Raw genomic sequence first — 19654 nt, 5'->3', positions numbered from 1 at the left:
CCATCATGTCATCCAGTATCTGGAATCTCTTCCTTCCTCTCTTCCTTTTCCCTTCTACATAACCTTCTAAAACTGTTTTTATCAGTCTGTCATTCTTTCTTAATATATGCCCAATCCAATTTCTTTTTCTTCTCTTTATTACATCTAGTAACTGTCTTTTCTCTCCCACTCTTCTCAGTACCTCTTCATTTTTTACTCTGTCCATCCAACTTATTCTTTCCATTTTCCGCCATGTCCAGATCTCAAAAGCCTCCAGCCTTTGTCTTTTTTCCTCATAGTCCATGTTTCAGCGCCATATAGAAGAACACTCCATATGAGTCTCTTTCTGAGTTCTCTGTCCAGACCGCTGCAGAAGATTCTCCTTTTCTTATAAAACGCCTCTTTTGCCATTGCTATCCTTGTTTTAATTTCTGTGGTGCACTTCCAGTCGGTGTCTATCCTGCTTCCAAGATACTTAAAATTTTGCACCTGTTCTAGTGTTTCTCCATTCAGCACAATTTTTATTTCCTTATTTCCTCCTATTGCCAATACTTTTGTTTCATTTGTGTTAATTTTCATTCCATATTTTTTTCCGTTAGTTGCAATGGTGTCCAGCAAATCTCAAGCTTCCTCCAATGTCTACTCCTTTGTCATCTAATGAGCATTGGTCAATCATATTTTCCAAGTACAGGTTGAAAAGAGTAGGTGATAAACAGCATCCTTGTCTTACTCCTTTCCCTAGTCTGATCCAGTTTGTATGATGATACTGCTTCTTTATTCAAACAGCTCTTCATTTGGCCTCACAGAATACCCTTTAATGCAGAATACCCTTTAAAGTCCGGTGCTTGCATGACCTCTAAGATGGAGTGTCCTGCACATCAGGCACCTGTCACCGGGCTGTAATCAAAACACTTATGGTGTGTGTCTTGCCCATTCCTTGCTTGAATCTCATGCCAATGACTATTACATTGCTGATATTGTCCCAGTCACATCATTAACCACAATGACAAAAATATCCTCTTCAACGTGACAATTACTGACTCAGTCACCTACCAGATGGCCAGAAATTGGGGAACATAAGAGAAATTCTCGTGGACTGCTTTCTGATGATAAAACCCAATTTCAAGTGGATCAGCAGTCGACAGAAAACTTGAGTGAATGGATGAATGAAAAATTAGCACAATACTGAAGTGCTACCCTGAACTCTTCATTTTTAAATGAATTTTGTTCCCGCTTGGTGCTTGTAGCTCACATTCTATGGAACTACACTACCCTTACAGACACACCTGCAGTGTACTACTGTTGTTACAAAGGCTTATTTCCTAATCGAAATAAGCAAATTAAATGTATTGCCAACATAAAAATAAGCTCGTAACAAAAGATACAAATAATTTATGAGTGCTCTTTTACAATTACTTACAAAACTATCACCACACAGTTTTGTGGACAGTAAAGAAGCAATTTTCAATTCTTCACTTAAACTGTAGACTTGACATTCACTAATGTAGGATTATTAAAAAGCCTGAGGCATATATACATCATGGAATGAGTCAAATACAATTTCTGTCTATATTACAATAAAAATATAAATGTTATAATAAATTAAAATATGAAAATATTGATACATTTCTTAAAATTCAAGTAAGTAATAGTTTTTCCTCCGAGTCTACCACTTTCAGTCAATTTTTATCAATCTGCCTAAGTAAATACTGGCAATAAGTAACTAACGCATAAAAAGTTCACTGTAAAATTTGTTATATACAACACAGTTTTAAAATTCAAAACTGGCAGTTTTCTGTAGCTTTTGAGCGCATCTAAGTACTGCATGTTAAACTTTTATACACTGTACAATATTCCCGCCTTTTTGGATGAAGTTATCCTGTTGTGGTGTCATCTTCCACGAAATCTGCAGCCACCTCTCTTGTAACACATTCCACATGACTCACCTAAAGCAATAAAAGCTTGCATTAACTGTAGTCAATAAAGTAGCATAACAAAACAAAAAAACATGCAGTATTAACTCTTTATTTAGCAATTTTACTCTCAAGCAACATCAAAATTGCACTGTTTGCTGGACCAGACTTGGGTGGGTATTGGTGCTTGCAAGCAACATTTTTTAAGCTCTCATGTACAGTGATATTCTGTTGCTTCTGGTGAATAGTGTGAATCTTCAGTAAATATCTTGCAAGATTATGTGAGCATCAGTTACCAGTTTGATTCAATTTTGTGGCACTCCTCCCCCCCTCCCCCTTGTTTTTTCTTCAACAAAAATGCTTATAAATGGAAAGAACAAGTCCTGAAGGCGAGTTATAATACAAATTTGTAAGTGAATTGTCTTTCTTTGGGAAGACAAAGCCTGACTTTGAGTACATGATAGACAGGAAGGAGAAGAAATAAACAGGAGCTCCTGTCCCAGTGAATGATACACAATGACAGTTTTGGTCACTGGCCAGAGTATGAGCCAAAAAAAAAGATGTAGACTCTGCCCTCAGGGATAGTTGACTGTAAAATGTGGAAAACGTGGAATTGTTTAAATACACTTCTCATTAACATACTGTATTTTGAAATAATACAAAGGTTGACCCAGAAGTAAGGTTTCCTTCATTTTTACACATAAAAAACATTGTTTATTCTCACAGAAATTTATCGTTGGAAAGAAGAAACTTAGCTCTATTTTCTACATAATCGCCATCTTTTCCTATGCATTTTTGTAGAAGGTGCTCCAATTTCTCTATCCCCATGCTGCTAACCCGTGGAAGAAGCATTTCACCTCTTCTTTGACTCCATTGTTATTCCAGAAGTGTTGGCCAACCAAGTGTTTCTTTAACTTAGTGAACAAGTGATAATCACTAGGCGCAAGGTCTGGGCTGTAAGGTGGGGTGGGGCATGGCAGCCCAACGAAAATTTGTCAAAAGTTTCTGAGTTTAGCAGGAGACGTGAGGTCGGGTGTTTATCGTGAAGCAGCATTACACCTTCATCCTCTCCAACTGTTCTGGATAGCTCACCTGAGTTTTTGTAGTGTTTCAGAATAACTGTCTGAGTTGACTGCTGTCCCTAGTTCCATGAAATTGACCACTAGTACCTCCTTATCATCCCAAAACAAAGTGGTAACGATTTTGCCAGCAGAAGGAGTTTGTTTGAACTTCTTTGTGACTGGTGACCCCAAGTGACGCCATTGTCTGGATTTTTCTCTCATTGTAGGAGTGAAATGGAACACCCATCTTTCATCTCCCATAACAATGGAGTTAAACAATCCTTCCTTATCTTCTTAACAGTTTTGAAGGAACTGGAAAGCACAGTGAAGGTGTTTCTCCTTGTGATCTGCTGTCAGCATACGTGGTACCCATCGAGTGTAACCCATGTGATACCCCAATTTTTCTGTCAGTGCTCTGTCAGCTGTACTGTATGAACTCTCAGGACTCTGAGCAACAAGTTCAAGGACAGTGATCCTCCTGTTTTGAAGCCCTTCGCATTGGACCATCTCGATAACCACCTCCATGACTGAAGGTCTTCCACTCTATTCTTCATCATGGACCTCCTTCCGACTGGCACTAAACTCGCTGCACCTGTGTTGGACGGACACAAACTTGTTGCCATAAAGTTATGTCAACTGACGATGAATATCCATGGGCAGAGTCCTTTTCACATTCAAAAACCGAATTATGGAACGAATCTTGCACTTGGCGGGAGAAATAATGGGCACCTCCATCAAGGACGGCTGCTGAGCCAATACCTGTACATTAAGCACATATGCCTGAGCTCACTCACACCACCTGTGATAATCAACGCAAAGTGCGACAATGTTATATTTGTCAGTGAAGCCAGTTTTACAAAATACTAGTTGTTACCTGCAATTGATTTTGAATATCAGTAATTTTTCTATGATGAGTAAGTAAGCTATTTTACATGCAATAACATCAACTGCCCTCATATGTCTGCCTATCCCAACTGCTCCAATGCACAACATGGCAGCACACACAGTATGCAGAGGGCTTGCACACACAGTATGCAGAGGGCTTGAGCAGATGCTATACATTACACAATGTGTAAATTATGCAACAATGACACTGTTCAGTGCAAAATCATCACAAATGAGACATCTATGCTATTTGTTATATGTATTTGGCAATGCTAGTAGTGATTTTGCCTGATGGTAAATATGCCCTTGCACTTTGAACGTCACCATAAAACTGTCTGTTTTTTCAGACATGCATGTACATAAATTTACTTGGAAAAGAAAAAGAAAAAAAAAATACTTGTGATACCTACTATATAATATCAATTAGCAATTGGAATCTCACAATCAACACCACTTGTTACGTCACACATAAACTGAAATGTAGTAGCCTGTTTATGATTAAATAGAATGATGTCATTTATGCACACTCACACTGAAAATACACAAACTGTTGCAAAACTATATGAAATACATATATTTTTTGAAATTACTCACATGCCACCTATCGTAAAATGGATGGATTTAAGGCCTGACCAGACAGAATGTGGTCCTATAGTGTGCTCATACTGCAGCATAGGGCCAAGGTTTTCAGTGTCAACAGTCACAATGAAGAAGTGGCCGAAACCTCGCAAACAGCCTGCATGTTGTAGTATGTTGCAGTCGGCAGGAAAGAACTAACAGTCAATTTGAACGCCTTTTATTGTAATTAAAGAAAAATGCCTTCTTGGCATACACTAAGTTTTAAAATGCCAGAACAACCAGCAAAACCCACAACTCTTGTGGTGACAAACCAGATAAGTAAACAAGACAATGGAAGAAAATACTAATCAAAATCTGCTCTTACAAAATACAATGTGCTACAACAACGCTACGGCGAGTGAATACAATGCTAGGGCTGGCGTAAGTACTGACTGGAGCTGTTCCTAGAGGTTGGTAAACACTGCCAGTTCAGGCGTGTGGAGTGCTGCATGAGTCATATGAGTTCTGATTGGTGGAACACTGTCACATGTTATCCGATGAAGTAGTTCCATGTTTATTTGGAAAGTTTGTTATTGTTTCTGTCCGCTGGCGATGTCTCTCTCCATGCTCATGAAAGGGGGTGTGCAACCCATCTTGCGAGTTGGGTGTGTGGGCCCTCTAAATAAGGGGCCAATGTGACATGTGTGGCACCAAACGACAGTTGCCTCCCAGTAGTTGCATGCAGCTGCTACAGTGAATCCATATTCTGTGACAACTCAGCACTAGCCAGTGCGGCAGGCTAGCTGCCACTGTGTGACTGGCACGATACAATAACAAGCATTTAAACAATGTGGCTCAAGGCCACTGGCCATACTGCCATGTCGCATGGTGTCTGGCCATGCCTTAATTCAGAAACGTTCGTAGGCATGCCCAAAGCTCACCAAAGTTCTACAGTAAGCGTACTGAGCAAACAAAGAAACAATCATTTTTACATATACAGATGTGAAAGAATATACAGCGACCTTTTGCTGATTAATGTATGGTTTAAAAGAATTTCGGAAGCAGCAGTGCTGTGATGGTGGATAAAAAGAACTCCTGCAATGAATCAAGAATTCAATCTTCAGTTGCTATATTCTTCGGCATTTTAGTGTGTGTAGCTAATCCAAAAGAGAAAAGAAGGAAGGAAGATTGGGTTTAACATACTGTTGTGCTGCTAATTCAGTCTTTCTCCCTGTAATCTTTCATTCCTACGGGTGTCTTGGAAGCCATGATGTCAATATGAAGAACTAGACAAAAGTAAATGACCAGTTATTATATCACCAACATGTTCTGATGAGATTGGAATATGTGGTATCTGCAAGGTGTTTTTCAGACCGAACAATTATATTATGAGAGAAGGATAAATAATGGGAAGGTACTCTGGTGCGTATGGGGGAAGCCATTCTGGTAGCATTTGTATCAACAAATGAGGAGATACAGATAGTTTCAAGATGGACAAGCATTCACAAAATGGTGCTATGTTTACTGAAAGCAATTGCATAAGAAAATTTCATTTCCTCACAAAGCCCTGAAAGGGAGATAACGCTTCATTAATATTGAACAGGCATCAGGGCACTGTTGCTTGTTGTAGGACTGGTTTGAAGTGAGCTGTGACACTTATGACCAAATATGAAAAATGTTAACTTTGAGAAAAATAACATATTACATGGGGATAGTAGAAATTTCTTTTCCAAAGCCAAAGCTTCAATCTCTGTCCTGTGACTTCAGGTTTTACCTTTGACCCGTGATGATCACTCATAGCACTCTATATATATACTGTACATATTACACAGACCACTATTTCCATTGGAACTGAATGTCGATTCATTGCTGCTGCAGTCTACCAATACATTCTTTGCCTCATTTAATACCTTTGATTGTTCATTTACATTCTTGGATATACAGAAAAAAGATGTATATTGGCTTGCTAGGAAAAAGTACACTGACAAAAAACACATACAAATTTATCTTCGTTTTTTACCTTGTTGCGGAATTTAACTCCATAAAATTTATTTGCATGTACCAACAACTCTGGTCTGAATGTCGTGGTAATAAATTGTGCATCTTTGGACAGCTCGTGTATCATATTTGCGACAGCCATTCTGTGTTGTGAATCAAGAGCCTGGAATAAAAGCAAATATTCAGTATAGTGTATCATGTGTACCACTTAAATGAATTTTGGACTATGCACAAAAGAGAGGACTATAATTTAAATTACAAATTAAATACTGTTAGTTCAAATGCTTAAAGATTTTAACAAGAGGTCCATGAACTAACACATGTCATTAAATAACTAAGAACCCTCTTATACGAATATCTTGAAAATTGTCATATGATTCAAATTAGCTTCAGCCTTAAATGTCTTATATCATGGCAATTATATTAACAAAAATGGCTCCTCTCACAGAACTTCAAACATGTTTTAACAATTAGTTTGAAGTTGAAAGCACTGTCAATTTTACCATGTCATTGTGCAGTTTGGCAATGGTTAACACACAAAACTGCTTGGTCTTTGACCTCTTGACTCCTTGATGCAGCATGTGTCCCAAACCTGTAGAATCATAGCTATACAGATGGTAGTAAATTGTAATCTAAACACTTACAGATAAAGAACAAATCATCAGAAATGAGTAGCGTAAGCAGCTAGTCCAGTGGAGTTAACTACTTTTTACATTTCATGACTGGTTGTCAAAATGAGTGTGTTACTTGTTAAGTTAGCTATTGACATGCCTTTAATGTATAAAACAACATAAAGGGGTGTACAGAAAGCTGAAAGAATATATAGAGAAAAATTTGACAAAGATATCTTCTTTACTGAAATGGATAGAAACAGTGCCATTCGAGCAACGGAGTGTTGTCAATGGGTTTTCACAATCAATTATTTACACGCTACTTCAGGCCTACACTGATGCGCCACAATATTACGATTCTTGCCCACTGCAAGCCTGAACGCTGCCTGCTGGTGCTGCAGGCATGTGACTCAATAAGGAAAGCACACAAGAAGAGCAGAGACAAATGGGAATTGTTCTACCAATGATAAGGGCTATAAATGGATGACTCCACTGATGTAAGTGACCCCAACAAAGGGCAGAATTGTTATGGCCTAGTGCCTGGGATCTAGCACCTGTAATACCACAACCCCTTTTGGGAGCCTGTATCCTATTCCAGTCTCATCCCCACTCTCCCAAAGAGGGCATATAATATGTAATATTAGTAGTTTACACCAATTTAAACTGCTGCTTTGACTTTGTCTTTTCTGGTTATCTCAGGTTGTCTCCTACCTTCCAAACTTTACAGAAGCTCTCCTGCTAACCTTGCAGAACTAGCACTCCTTTCTTTCAGGAGTGCTAGTTCTGCAAGGTTAGCAGGAGAGCTTCTGTAAAGTTTGGAAGGTAGGAGACGAGATACTGGCAGAAGTAAAACATGAGTCGTGCTTCGGTAGCTCAGATAATAGAGCACTTGCCTGTGAAAGGCAAAGGTCCCGAGTTCGAGTCTCGGTCGGGCACACAGTTTTAATCTGCCAGGAAGTTTCATATCAGCACACACTCCGCTGCAGAGTGAAAATCTCATTCTGGAAACTATTTTTGTGTTTTGTTAAATCAGAAATTAATTGTTTCCCAAATAGAAATATGACAACATTATTTTTCAGTCACGATCAATCATGGTCATGTTCTACTTAGTGTTAGTTAATAGAACTGTATTTAAGAGATACAGAAAATGTAAAATTTTGCTCGTACAAAATTTAATTAATTGAATCTAGGTCTTTCATTCAATAAAACTAATCACTCTGTAAACGATAAGACAATTCTCATTTTAGTCAATAAAATAATATATGCACATTAATGAAATACATTGCTGCAATGATAAAATATGTAATTTATAGTCTTAATTGAAACAGATCCTTTTCTATCTTATTATGAAATTATTCAATGTTATTCTGTGTAATTTTCTATGTAATTTGGGAAGATGTATGTAAAAACTTTAATTGTTAAATGTGCAAATTCAATATGTAAAAATAACAGTAATTGTTTAAAATCATAAAAATAGAGGTGATTTGTACGCCACCATAGGTCAGTCTTGGACTGAATTTTGTTTCAACAGCATGTAGTCAGACTTTGTACATTCACCCCCGAACAACTAGCGTGCGAAATAAAATTCTCTGTGAAGAAGTAGTACTGAAACTTATTTCTACCATTACATGAATCCCGTGTGAAGATGCAGCAACATCAAGATGAACCTACAGCAGCATCCCGGATTACAAACGATACATATTATTTTATTGGTGGAGAATACCCGTAATAAGATATGGTTTATTAATCTTTATTTTTCTTGTGTTAAGCGATACACATCCCAAACTTCACCTACAAAAATTTTTTTGCCACGTTATATAACACACCTCAGAATCAATTATGCTTGTAGACTATTCATGTCCTACTGTCGTGAGCATCTATTGAAATGGTTGAAGGATGGTGGAACTGTGACTAGATTGCAAAGTGTTGGACATCCACAGCTCATCACAGAAGGTTGAGGTCGGACACTTACTTGCTATCTAAAGCAGAATAGGCAAAGATCTGTGGCATATCATTTTGGAGCACAACATTCAGTGTATACTGTTGTACACTGGACTCTACAGCAAATGATCCTTACATATTACCAAACTGATTGAATGACATAGTCAATTATGATTGCTGTGGGCATGGTATAATCAAGACTGGAACATAGATAAATGGGAATACATCATCTGGATCGATGAACCATGTTTCTTGATACACAAGGTCGATGGTTGTGAACCAATATGCCATCGTCCTTGCATGTGGCTGCCTTAACATGCACTGTGCAACATTTGCGTGGACTTCCATGGGACCTGTCATAGTAATTTAAGGCATCTTGACAGCTGTGGACTATCTGAACATTATTGCAGACCACCTGCATTCCATCACGTTTGTTGTATTCCCCAATAGTTACACTTTGCTGTAACATAACTGGCAGCGTCACAGTTATCTGACGAGCATAATAGTGGACTCATACTGATGTATTGGCAACTGCGTTTACCTGATCTGAATGTGGAACACATCTGGGATGCCATTGGGTGCCAACTCTATAACAAAAAACCACTAGCCTTTACTTTATGGGTACTGTGTGACCCCTGCATAGACATCCGATGCCATATAACCTCCACAAACCTATCAAGGACTTGTGGAACGCTTGCCATACAGAACTGCTGTACTGTGTTAGAAATGTGTCCACAAGACCCAAAAAGCAAAAGATACAAGTGTTCCTTGATCAGATGGTGTTTCAGAAGTTCTGCACTGTCACCTAATGAACAAAATATGAGTGTTGGAAGTATCAGACTATATTAAAGAGTTTATTGTAAATACAAAAATACAATCTCCGACAAAGTTCGGTGAATGGTACTGTAACATTAACGTAGATGAACTATGAACTACAGTTACCTTACTGGCCTTCGAAATGGTCATCTCCCATAACTATGCACCGGTGAGCTCTGCGATACATGTCTAGGTAACTTTGCACAGTCTTCCTTTGGGATGGTGTTCAAAAGCCGTGTCACATTTCGTTTGATGTCAGGAATATCGTTAAATCCCTTTCCTTTCATAGCGATTTTGAGTCGAGGGAATAGGAAGAAGTCTGGAGGATTGTGAACCAGTGAGTACGGTGGATGTTCAAGTTGCACCACGCCCTTTTTTGCCAGGAACTGTTTGACGATACTGGCTGTGTGCGGGTGAGCGTTGTTGTGAACAAAAAAAACAGGAACATTGTTGTGCATACTAGGGTCGTACTGTGCATAGACACTGCATGAAATGGGTCAAAATTTCAACGTATCATGTAGTGTTCAATGTCGTTCCCTCAGGGTAGAAATTACCTGTGGATAATGCCTTGAATATCAAATAAGGTGATGAGCATCGTTTTGAAGTGTGATTTTCTGGCTCTGACCTTTTTTCAATGAGGTAATATTGGAGAATGCCATACCATGCTTTGCCGTTACATTTCAGGGTTGTACCGGAGACACCAGGTTTCATCCTCAGTGACAATATGGTTCAAGGAATTGGGTTTTGCATCCACCACATTGACAAAAGCCTGTGAAGCCTCTAAATTTGCCTGCTTCTGCTCATCAGTCAAGTGATGTGGCACAAAATGACAATATGTTTCCCTCTTTCCTAACTCCTGGGCAAGGATATGTCGCATGCATTCATGGTTCACCTGCAGTTCAACCGCTATCATGCGCACAGTTAATCGAGAGTCGTTGGAGATTAATGTCCTCACTTTTTCAAAGTTTTCGTCACTGACGGCAGTCGGCAGTTGTCCGCTACAGGGATTGTCAGAACCACTTCCCCGGCCTCCTCAAAAATGTGCGAACCACTCATAGTAGGCACACTTCATGGACAGTGCTTGATCCCCATAAACACGTACCAGTATTGCATGTGTTTCTTTCGGTGTCTTGTCAAGCTTAAAACAAAACTTTAAATTGATCCTTTGCTCGTTCATTGTCCTGTTCTCAGTTTAGTAACAATGCACTAAACATGCACTTTGTCCAAAAGGTCTAACATGGGGCACACACGACACCCAACTGAACTATGTTGGGGGCAGGTTGTCAACACCAGCCGCAGGTGCAGTGCTGTGAGTTTTCAGTGTTGCCAGATCGACTTGTCAGAGTTGTAGATCATAGCAAGTCATTCTTAAAGGACAGAAATCCTTAGATGCAAAAGTAGATTCGAGCATACCTCTAGGGAGTGTTATTGCACCAGTATCGTTTACAATATGTAATAATGACCTAATGGATAACTGTTCGCAGATGCTGCTATTGCATGCAGTGAAGCCGCAATGCCAGAATATTAGTTTCATTAATCACCAAACAAAGTGAACATGACTGTTGATATTAAATATTATGCGGACCTTTCATCTTCTATAAAGACACATGCAGTGTCCTATACATGTTTGCTCAAGGAGCTATGTTTCTGCAGACTTTCTCCAAAGCCCACAAAAAGTTTTTACTATTGCATAGTTCTCAAAGCAGTTTGTCAGAGCTGATGAGCAGTTTGCACCTGCTCAGTTCAGAGGCTGTCATTTGAGTAATAACATATGAAGCCGAATGTGGCCAATGGCACCCAGTGAAAAAGCATATTTGATCTTGTTTTGAACACTCCCTTTGCTAGTTCTCACTCAGTACACAACCAGTGGTGGTAGCACGTGGTCTGTGTCTCTGTTACTTTGCTTTCTATTACGTGTTAAACTGTGTCCTGCGATAGAAAATTCCGTCAACTGTGAGGTGTGTTCTGCAATTAGGTTTTTGCTGACAAAAACCTGCAAACCAATTGAAATTTATCGCAACCTTTTTGATGTGCATGAAAAGGAATAATGATTGAAAGCGCGTGACATAAAGGTGCATTGATTTTAAAAATGGCCATACCAATGTTCGCGGTGATGACTGCAGTGGTAGGCATAGCCTTGTGACTGACGAACTGGTGATGTCTCTAAGGGAGTGAGTCTTGTTGATTTCCTTAAATGTGGCATGACAGTTAACACAGAGAGGTATTGTCAAACACTGTCGAAATTAAGGCACTCAATACTAAACAAGTGTTGGGGAAACTTATTGCAAAAGTTTTATTTTTTCGCAACAACGCACATTCACTAATGGCCAATCGTACCCAAGAGACCCTAAAGGGGTTTTGGATGGGAGGTGTTTGATCATTCACCATGTAGCCCAGATTTGGCGCCGAGCGACTACCAACTTTTCACAGTAATGGAGACATGGTTCACTACCCTATGCTTTGATACTGATACCAAACTGCATGCTGGCATAAACCAACAGTCACAATTGCAGGTGGCAGGTTTCTACAGAGACAGTATTGAAAAACTTGTGCCATTGTGTGATAAGTGCCTCAATTTGAATAGTGATTACGTAGAGAAATAGCTTAAGAACATCTCTGTATATAATGAAACTGGATTTTTTCCACATATTGTTAATTTTTTTTATTTCAAAATATCTGTTACTTTCAAGATAGCCCTCATATTACAGTACTCTTTTATACCAGATCATTTTGGCAGTTCAGCTGTTTCTGAAACTGAAAGTGGGTTTCGCAGATGAAGTGCCAATAACAACTGAAGGTCTTACATATGTGTCTACTTAGAGCTGCCATCTGCATTTAAGTATTTGAGCCCTCTAACAAAGGAATAGTATTTTCAAGTACTGTTATGACTCACCTGATCAATTTCATCAAACAAGTAGAATGGTGCAGGGTCACATTTCTGAATTGCAAAGATAAGGCCAAGAGCAACTAGTGACTTCTGTCCACCGGAGAGTTGATTCATTTCACGCATTTCAGCATGACGACCTGTGAAGGACACTCTGATGCCCACTCCAGTAAACTTGTCTGATTCCCCTTCCTAAAAACATGAAAAAAAAAAAAATAACAAAATGAGAAAGCTATGAACGGACTTAGAGACAATAAGTTATATAAATAGAATGAATAATTAAACTGATTTGAAAACGTTTTGCCTATCAACAAATGAAATTAATCACGTGGGTTCAAAGAAACTGTAAGTAAAGTAAAACATAAAAATTTAGGTCTGGTAAATATGGAACTGACAGAAAGCTGTCCGTTAGGAGTTATGAGGACAATACATAGTTGAGACCAAAATTAAGAAACACTGTAACCTGCAAATGAGGAGGTAAAGATAAAGATATGTCCAGGCAAAAGATAAGCTCAGTAGATAAAACAGATTAAGAAAATGAGAAGAACAGGAAAGGAAGATTGAGCTAAAATATACTTTATTTCTGGGCAACAGTTACAGAAAGTGTTCAGGTAGTATTTTTATAGTCATCCTGTAAGTATACAACAATGACACATCACACATTCATATGAATATTATTATGTCTACCTAACCCTCTGAAAACCTACTGATTTTAATTAGTGTTCTCAGGAGCTTGTCAAGCCATCTCTAAGTGAAACAATATATCTCGTTCCCTCCACACACACCTTTTTGGTTTAGTCAGCTCTATCCATGTATTTCTACATGGCAGTTGGTAAGTAAACCTTCCTTTGCTTTCTCATGACACCGTTAATATTAATTTAAAGCTTCAATTTAGAATCATATTAAACAACTAGAGCCAACAATTTCAGTTCTATTAAAATGGAATCTCACCTTGAAAGGTAATCTTTAGTGTGTGCATGTGTCCTAATGCTTAAGTCAATAATTAATCCACATAACCTTCCCCCGTTCTCTACTTACTTATCTTTTATGAGGATAGACTGATAAATTTACTACATTTCTATGAAATGGTTAATTTTTTTAAATGGATAGCTATTAACAAGTTTTACTGACACTTACAATATTACAAAAAGGAAAGTTGCTACTCACCATATAGCGGAGATGCTGACCCGCAGATAGGCACAACAAAAAGACTGTCACAAATAAGCTTTGGGCCACCGAAAATAGATGACACACGCACACATGCTTGCCCGCACGACCCCCCACCCCCATGCAACACGCGCGTGCGTGCATCACACACACAAACGCAACTCACACACACTTGTGTTTGCATGTGCGTATCTCATCTATTTTTGAGAAAAGCCTCATTTGCCTACAGCTTATTTGTGACAGTCTTTTTGTTGTGCCTATACGCAATTCAGCAACTCCGCTATACGGTGAGTAGCAACTTTCCTTTCCATAATGTTATTACATTCCATCCAGAGTTTCCATTGTTTGATTTTTACTGACATTTAAACTTTCAAGCTGTTTATTAGCAATTACCCAAACTGAGCAGTGCCACACATTTTGCAGAAATGAATTAAGACAGATATCATGCAGTGATGAAGTACTTTTACTTTTTAAAATACAAGGTGATGTATAAGCACTTAAAATTGGGCATAATTTGGATGCCTAATTAAGATTTGTTCTGAATAATTTATTAAGTAAAAAAATGGTATTTACAAAGAGACCAATTACATTAGCAGTCATAAGGCTGTTGAGATGACAGGTATACGATACTATGATGAAGAAGCTGAGTACACAATAATTACTGAGTTTATTGACCGCAGAGAAAACGTGCTACAAGAAGAATGTTCTATATCTTATTTACTAAATTTGCACTTTGAACTGAAGGACATTTGCGATCATTATGTGACTGCAGATGGAACCTATTTCCACACATACATCCCACAGACAAAACTCATAGTGATTTCACAAAGTGAAAATACAATGAATGAAGTGATAACAGTTTTGTCACTTGAAAGGGCAATGGCAACTCTTTCTTTGGACTAACTGGGTATGATCAAAAAGGAAGGAGAATTAGAGTTTTATGCACTACTGACAATAATATCATTAGAGAGGGGCTACAAGCTCAGAAGAGGAAAAGTGGGAAAGGAAATAGACAGTGTCCTTCTTCAAAGGCAATCTCAGTACACACTTTCAACAGTTTAAAGGAAGCAGAGAAAATCTAAACCAGAACGGGTGCACTGGCATATGAATCCCAGTTCTTCTGAATACTAATCCAGTGTCTCAGCCATTCTACCATCTCTCTCAGTCATCAAACTATTTCAAAAAGGTTTAAACAGTCACCAGCCCACATTACTATCATTTTTGTACCTTATTTACAACGAACCAAGCAATCAAGAATAACTAGCGGAAAGGTACTCCAACACACCAGCACAAATGCCAGCATGTTGTTCTTGTAGCTCAAATGTTTCCATTTATTGACACTTACTGTTAAATTACTTTTTGCTTTCTACCCACGAGCTTTAATTATGATACAGATAGGACACAATGAAGTGCACAGCAAGTCAATAAATATTACAAAACAAACAAGACTGCAACTATCCTATTATCAAATCTTGCTCCCAAGATCACGATAGATTGTCACACTGGAGGGATCTTAGCAGACTATGAACTCCAACGAGATAAAGGTTGTGTCTTTTTTCCTAGAATTAACACCATAAGAACAATATTGAGAATACACACTTGCAGTATGTGGGGTGAGAGGTTCGAAGTTATACAACTGTGGCATTTGGAGTGAGTACTTAAAGATTAAACAGAAATTTTTTTTTTTTATGCAAACAAAACATACATTCATGCATTCAGTCATCATGTTCCATACAGCCAACTGAAAAGGAGAATCATCAGATCTTTTTACAAGTCAAGGCATGCTTTAATAAAACAGAAGTAAATCATTGAAACTTAAATATATACATTATACTAACAATATCTATTCACTATATAAATCACTATGCTGCTTACTACAATTTGTGTGTAAGTCAGCTCAAATGAACTTTGTAGATTAGAACCAAAGCTGTTCCTTCTTAAGTTATATTGAATAGGTGCTTTTCATATCAGATTGGTTACTTCTTTGTAGCATCTTTGGTTGACGAGTTGAGCACCTTTGCAGCTCTTGCAAAGGTAAGTGTCTAATTGAGTAATAACAATTAATTAAGGCAATATTGCATCATAATTAAGTAAATTAATACCTACTGTAAGCTATCAATTAGAGGTTTAAAATTGTTTTGCATATTTTCTGTAAAAGGAAAACATTTCATAGGCACAAATTTTGGACTAGGATTTGTTTACGTTGTGATGTACTGTAAGTTACGTAATTATTTAAATTAAGTGAAGTATACGTTGTTATACACTATGCTACCCATTTGATTCTCTAGTAAGTAGCCAAAGCGAAAAGTTCCAAAATAAATGAAAATTTTATACTGTGTACTTTTTGTTATGTTACATAAACAATACAGGTTATATAGTCTTTGTATCTCCGGAAGTTTTGAATTAGTACCCAAACGTTAGGCCTAAACATTCTAAGAAATGTAATATATTAACTGAGTAGTCTATGAAGTTATTCTTGTTTTAAATTAGACTAAAGTTAAAATTTGTTTGCCATGAGTGACAAGTGTATGACTTGCCATAAGATTGTTAGTTTCAGGGTGTGGTGTGAGGGTTGTTGCAGTTCCTTCCATTTGGGTGACTGTAGAGGTGTGGGAATTGGGGAAATAAACAAGGCTCATTGGTTGTGTAGGATTTGCTGTAGAGATAGGAAGATAGTGGGACAGGAGGAGAAGATTGCTGCCCTTCAGGCAGAACTAGATAAAGCGAAACAAGATCTGGAAAGGTTAAGGGGGGAGAAGAGAAAACAGAGGTGGGAAGTGACAACAGGTTATAGAAGAAATAGAAGTACGATGTTCTCAGACAGTGTGGTTTTTAATGTCGAAAACAGGTTTGATCTGTTTTCACAGTTGGAAACTGATGAGCCACAAATAGTTGTAGGAGTAGACAGGGCACAACAAACTTTCAAAAAGTGTTTCAAAAGTAAGAAGCTAGAAAAATTTTTGAAGGAGAAGAAAGTTTTGTTGTTAGGTAGTTCACATGGTAGAGGTGTTGGCCAACTGTTGCAGGACACACTAGGGTCAGGTTACCAGGTCACAAGTTTTTTTAAATCTAGTGCAAGTCTGGGTCAGGTGATAGAGGATGTAGGTTCACTCTTGCAAAGACTTCACAAAGGAAGACACCGTGGTAATAGTGGATGGGGTGGGCAACAGCATAGATAGGAACCCTAATTATTCAATTGAGAGAGTCGTGGTAAAGATAACTTCAGCAACGAGACATACTAGTGTTGGGCTTGCGTCTGTTCTGAGGTGCCATGACCGGCCTCAATTAAACTCTTCTGTTAGGAGAGTAAATTTAGAGGTGGAAATGTTGCTTGGGTCAGATATGGGGTCTCATATCAGTGTGGTTCCTGTTGACTCTAGCAGCATGGGGGACTATACTAGGCATGGCCTTCACCTCAACAGAAAAGGGAAGGGAAAACAGTCTGGGAAATAGCAAATAACTTATGGGGGACACTGTCACAAGTGGTAAAGTACCAGGGGTCACATGTGACAGATCAGCACTTTTTTTAGGGTAGGGAGGGCAGAAACAAAAGATGTTCAGAGGCATGCTGAAAATGACCTTCACACTGATAAGACAGGTAGACAGAAAGCACATTTTAATGTACACAATTCATGCAGGCAGCCTCTGATTGAAACTAGAGATACTCAAAAATTAGGTTCATCCAGTTGTAAATCAGCCAGTGGACAAAATCAGTTATCATTATTGCATCAGAATATCCCAGGACTAAGGGGTAAACTTAATGAGTTGCTCATTTCTGCTGAAGAATTAGAGTTGAGCAAACCAGTTGATATAATCTGCCTCTCTGAACATCATGTGACCACTGGTATAGCTATGTTAAGTGTTACAGGATACAAGTCAGCTTCTTACTTCTGTAGAGAAAATATGGAGAATGGAGGAGTTGCCATATTTGTCAGAAACTGTTCTGATTTCAAGAATATTGATATTAATAAATTTTGCTCAGAGCAGCATTCAGAAGCTGTAGTAGAAGTAGTTATAAATAAATAGTTATAAATAGTAGGTATATACAGATCACCTTCAGGAAATTTTAATCTCTTCATAAAAAATGTGGAAGCTCTGGTATCACTTCACATGGTGAAGAACAAGGAAATATTGGTTGCTGGTGATTTTAATGTGGATTTATTGAAAAGCTCTGTCAGTGAACAGTTATTGCAGTCAGTAATTCAATTTAGTTCCTACTGTGAACGTTGCTACTAGGATACGTAAATGCTCTGAGACTGCTATTGATAATATCTTTGTAGACAAATCTATGGGAAGAAGTCATATCACAAAACCAATAGTAAATGGGCTATCTGATCATGACAGCCAGCATTTTGTGTTAAATGTTGAAACTTGTCAGGATAAAAAAATCTATTAAATATGAGTACAGGAGGGTAATAAGTAAGTAAAAAATTGAAAAAATCAAAAAATTGAGAAATTCAGGAAATTGCTCACAGACAGAACTCGATAGATGTTTATAACACTTCTGACTCAAATGGAAAATACAAAGCATTCATTAATAAAGTTACCTCCATGTTTCAACATTGTTTTCCCCTAAGGGTGACTCAAATCACACAGAAGTCAAAAAATGAACTGTGGATTACACATGGAATAAAGACATCATGTGGGACAAAAAGGAGACTGTATTTACTATCTAGGAACAGCTCTGATGTTGGAATTGTAATGCATTACAAAGAATACAGCAACATATTGAAGCAAGTAATCCAGAAATCGAAGTAGCTTTATTATAAGAAAAAGATAATTACATCAGACAACAAAGTAAAAACTGTATGGGATATAGTGAAGATAAAGACAGCTGGGGCCAAAAAGGAAGAGGAACAGATGGCTATAAAAATTAATGAGACTTTGGTAACAAGTGCATGCAGTGTTGCAAACCTCTTAAACAAGTACTTCATTTCTGTTACTGTCAGCTTAGGGTTATCAGGTTCGGTGAACAGTGCAATGGAGTATCTGATAAGATAAGAAAAGATAAGATAAGATACTTTATTGTCACATAACATGTTTTTATACAATCATTCGATTGAGAACATTGGTGACTCGTCAGTCTTTAACCTAAGTTGTTACAGTATTTTATATACTACAGGAAATACGTCATACATACATTGCTTATTATAATAAAAATACGACATTATATTTTAAATCTTTTCGTAACTCATCGAATCATTACTATAGCCTTCACACACCTATATGAAGTATGGGTGTACTGAACGGGATACAAACCGCCATATAGTTCTATATATAAACATGAATATAAAGTGAATGTGTATACTTTGTGTCTATATGGCTTCGAAAGAATACCATTTGTACTTGCACCTTTACTCCCTATTCCTATTTATAAATTATTCTAAACTATAACATGCTTTTTATTCATTTAGAAATTCTTCTAGACTATAATAACATTTGATTTTTAGGTATGTGCCAATGGTCTCCAATGTGGATTCACCAAATATTGACCTTATCTTATTTCTGATCTTCAGAGCCATGTAATATGGTGTATTTTCATATACTGTGAGTCGGTGACAAGGTAGCACGTATTTCAATTTATGTCTAGTTTCATAGGCATGTGTGAATGAATTTCCTTCAAACAGATGTGAGTTTTTCTGTTCAAAGAGAAGTATTTCATATATGAAGATGGAAGGGATTGTCATGAAGTCCAGGCTTTTGAATAGTGGTTTGCATGAATGTCTACTATTGGTTCCTGTCATTGCTCTGATTATCTTTTTTTTTTTTTTTTTAGTTTGAAGATTCGAAGGAGGTTTGTCTTTTCAGCACCCCAAAATATTATTCCATATCTTATAAGTG

At 37.7% G+C, this 19654-nt stretch overlaps 1 protein-coding gene across 1 annotated transcript in view; it reads right to left on the bottom strand.

Annotated features, from left to right (window-relative positions):
- Nucleotides 1-1351: 1351 nt before the first annotated feature.
- LOC126178550 (structural maintenance of chromosomes protein 3) overlaps nt 1352-19654 on the bottom strand; it is a 190674-nt gene continuing 172371 nt past the window's right edge. The window contains exons 24-26 of the mRNA XM_049924540.1: nt 12656-12838; nt 6417-6557; nt 1352-1925 (exon numbers count right to left, since the gene is read on the bottom strand). Of these exons, the coding sequence (XP_049780497.1) occupies nt 1854-1925; nt 6417-6557; nt 12656-12838 (396 nt within the window). The 3' untranslated portion in view covers nt 1352-1853. The remainder of the gene's footprint in view (nt 1926-6416; nt 6558-12655; nt 12839-19654) is intronic.

This window comes from Schistocerca cancellata, chromosome 1 (assembly GCF_023864275.1).
Source record: "Schistocerca cancellata isolate TAMUIC-IGC-003103 chromosome 1, iqSchCanc2.1, whole genome shotgun sequence".
Taxonomy (NCBI): domain Eukaryota; kingdom Metazoa; phylum Arthropoda; class Insecta; order Orthoptera; family Acrididae; genus Schistocerca; species Schistocerca cancellata.
Note: the sequence above shows the minus strand (reverse complement) of the source record. Positions and strands in the feature narration are given on the sequence as shown.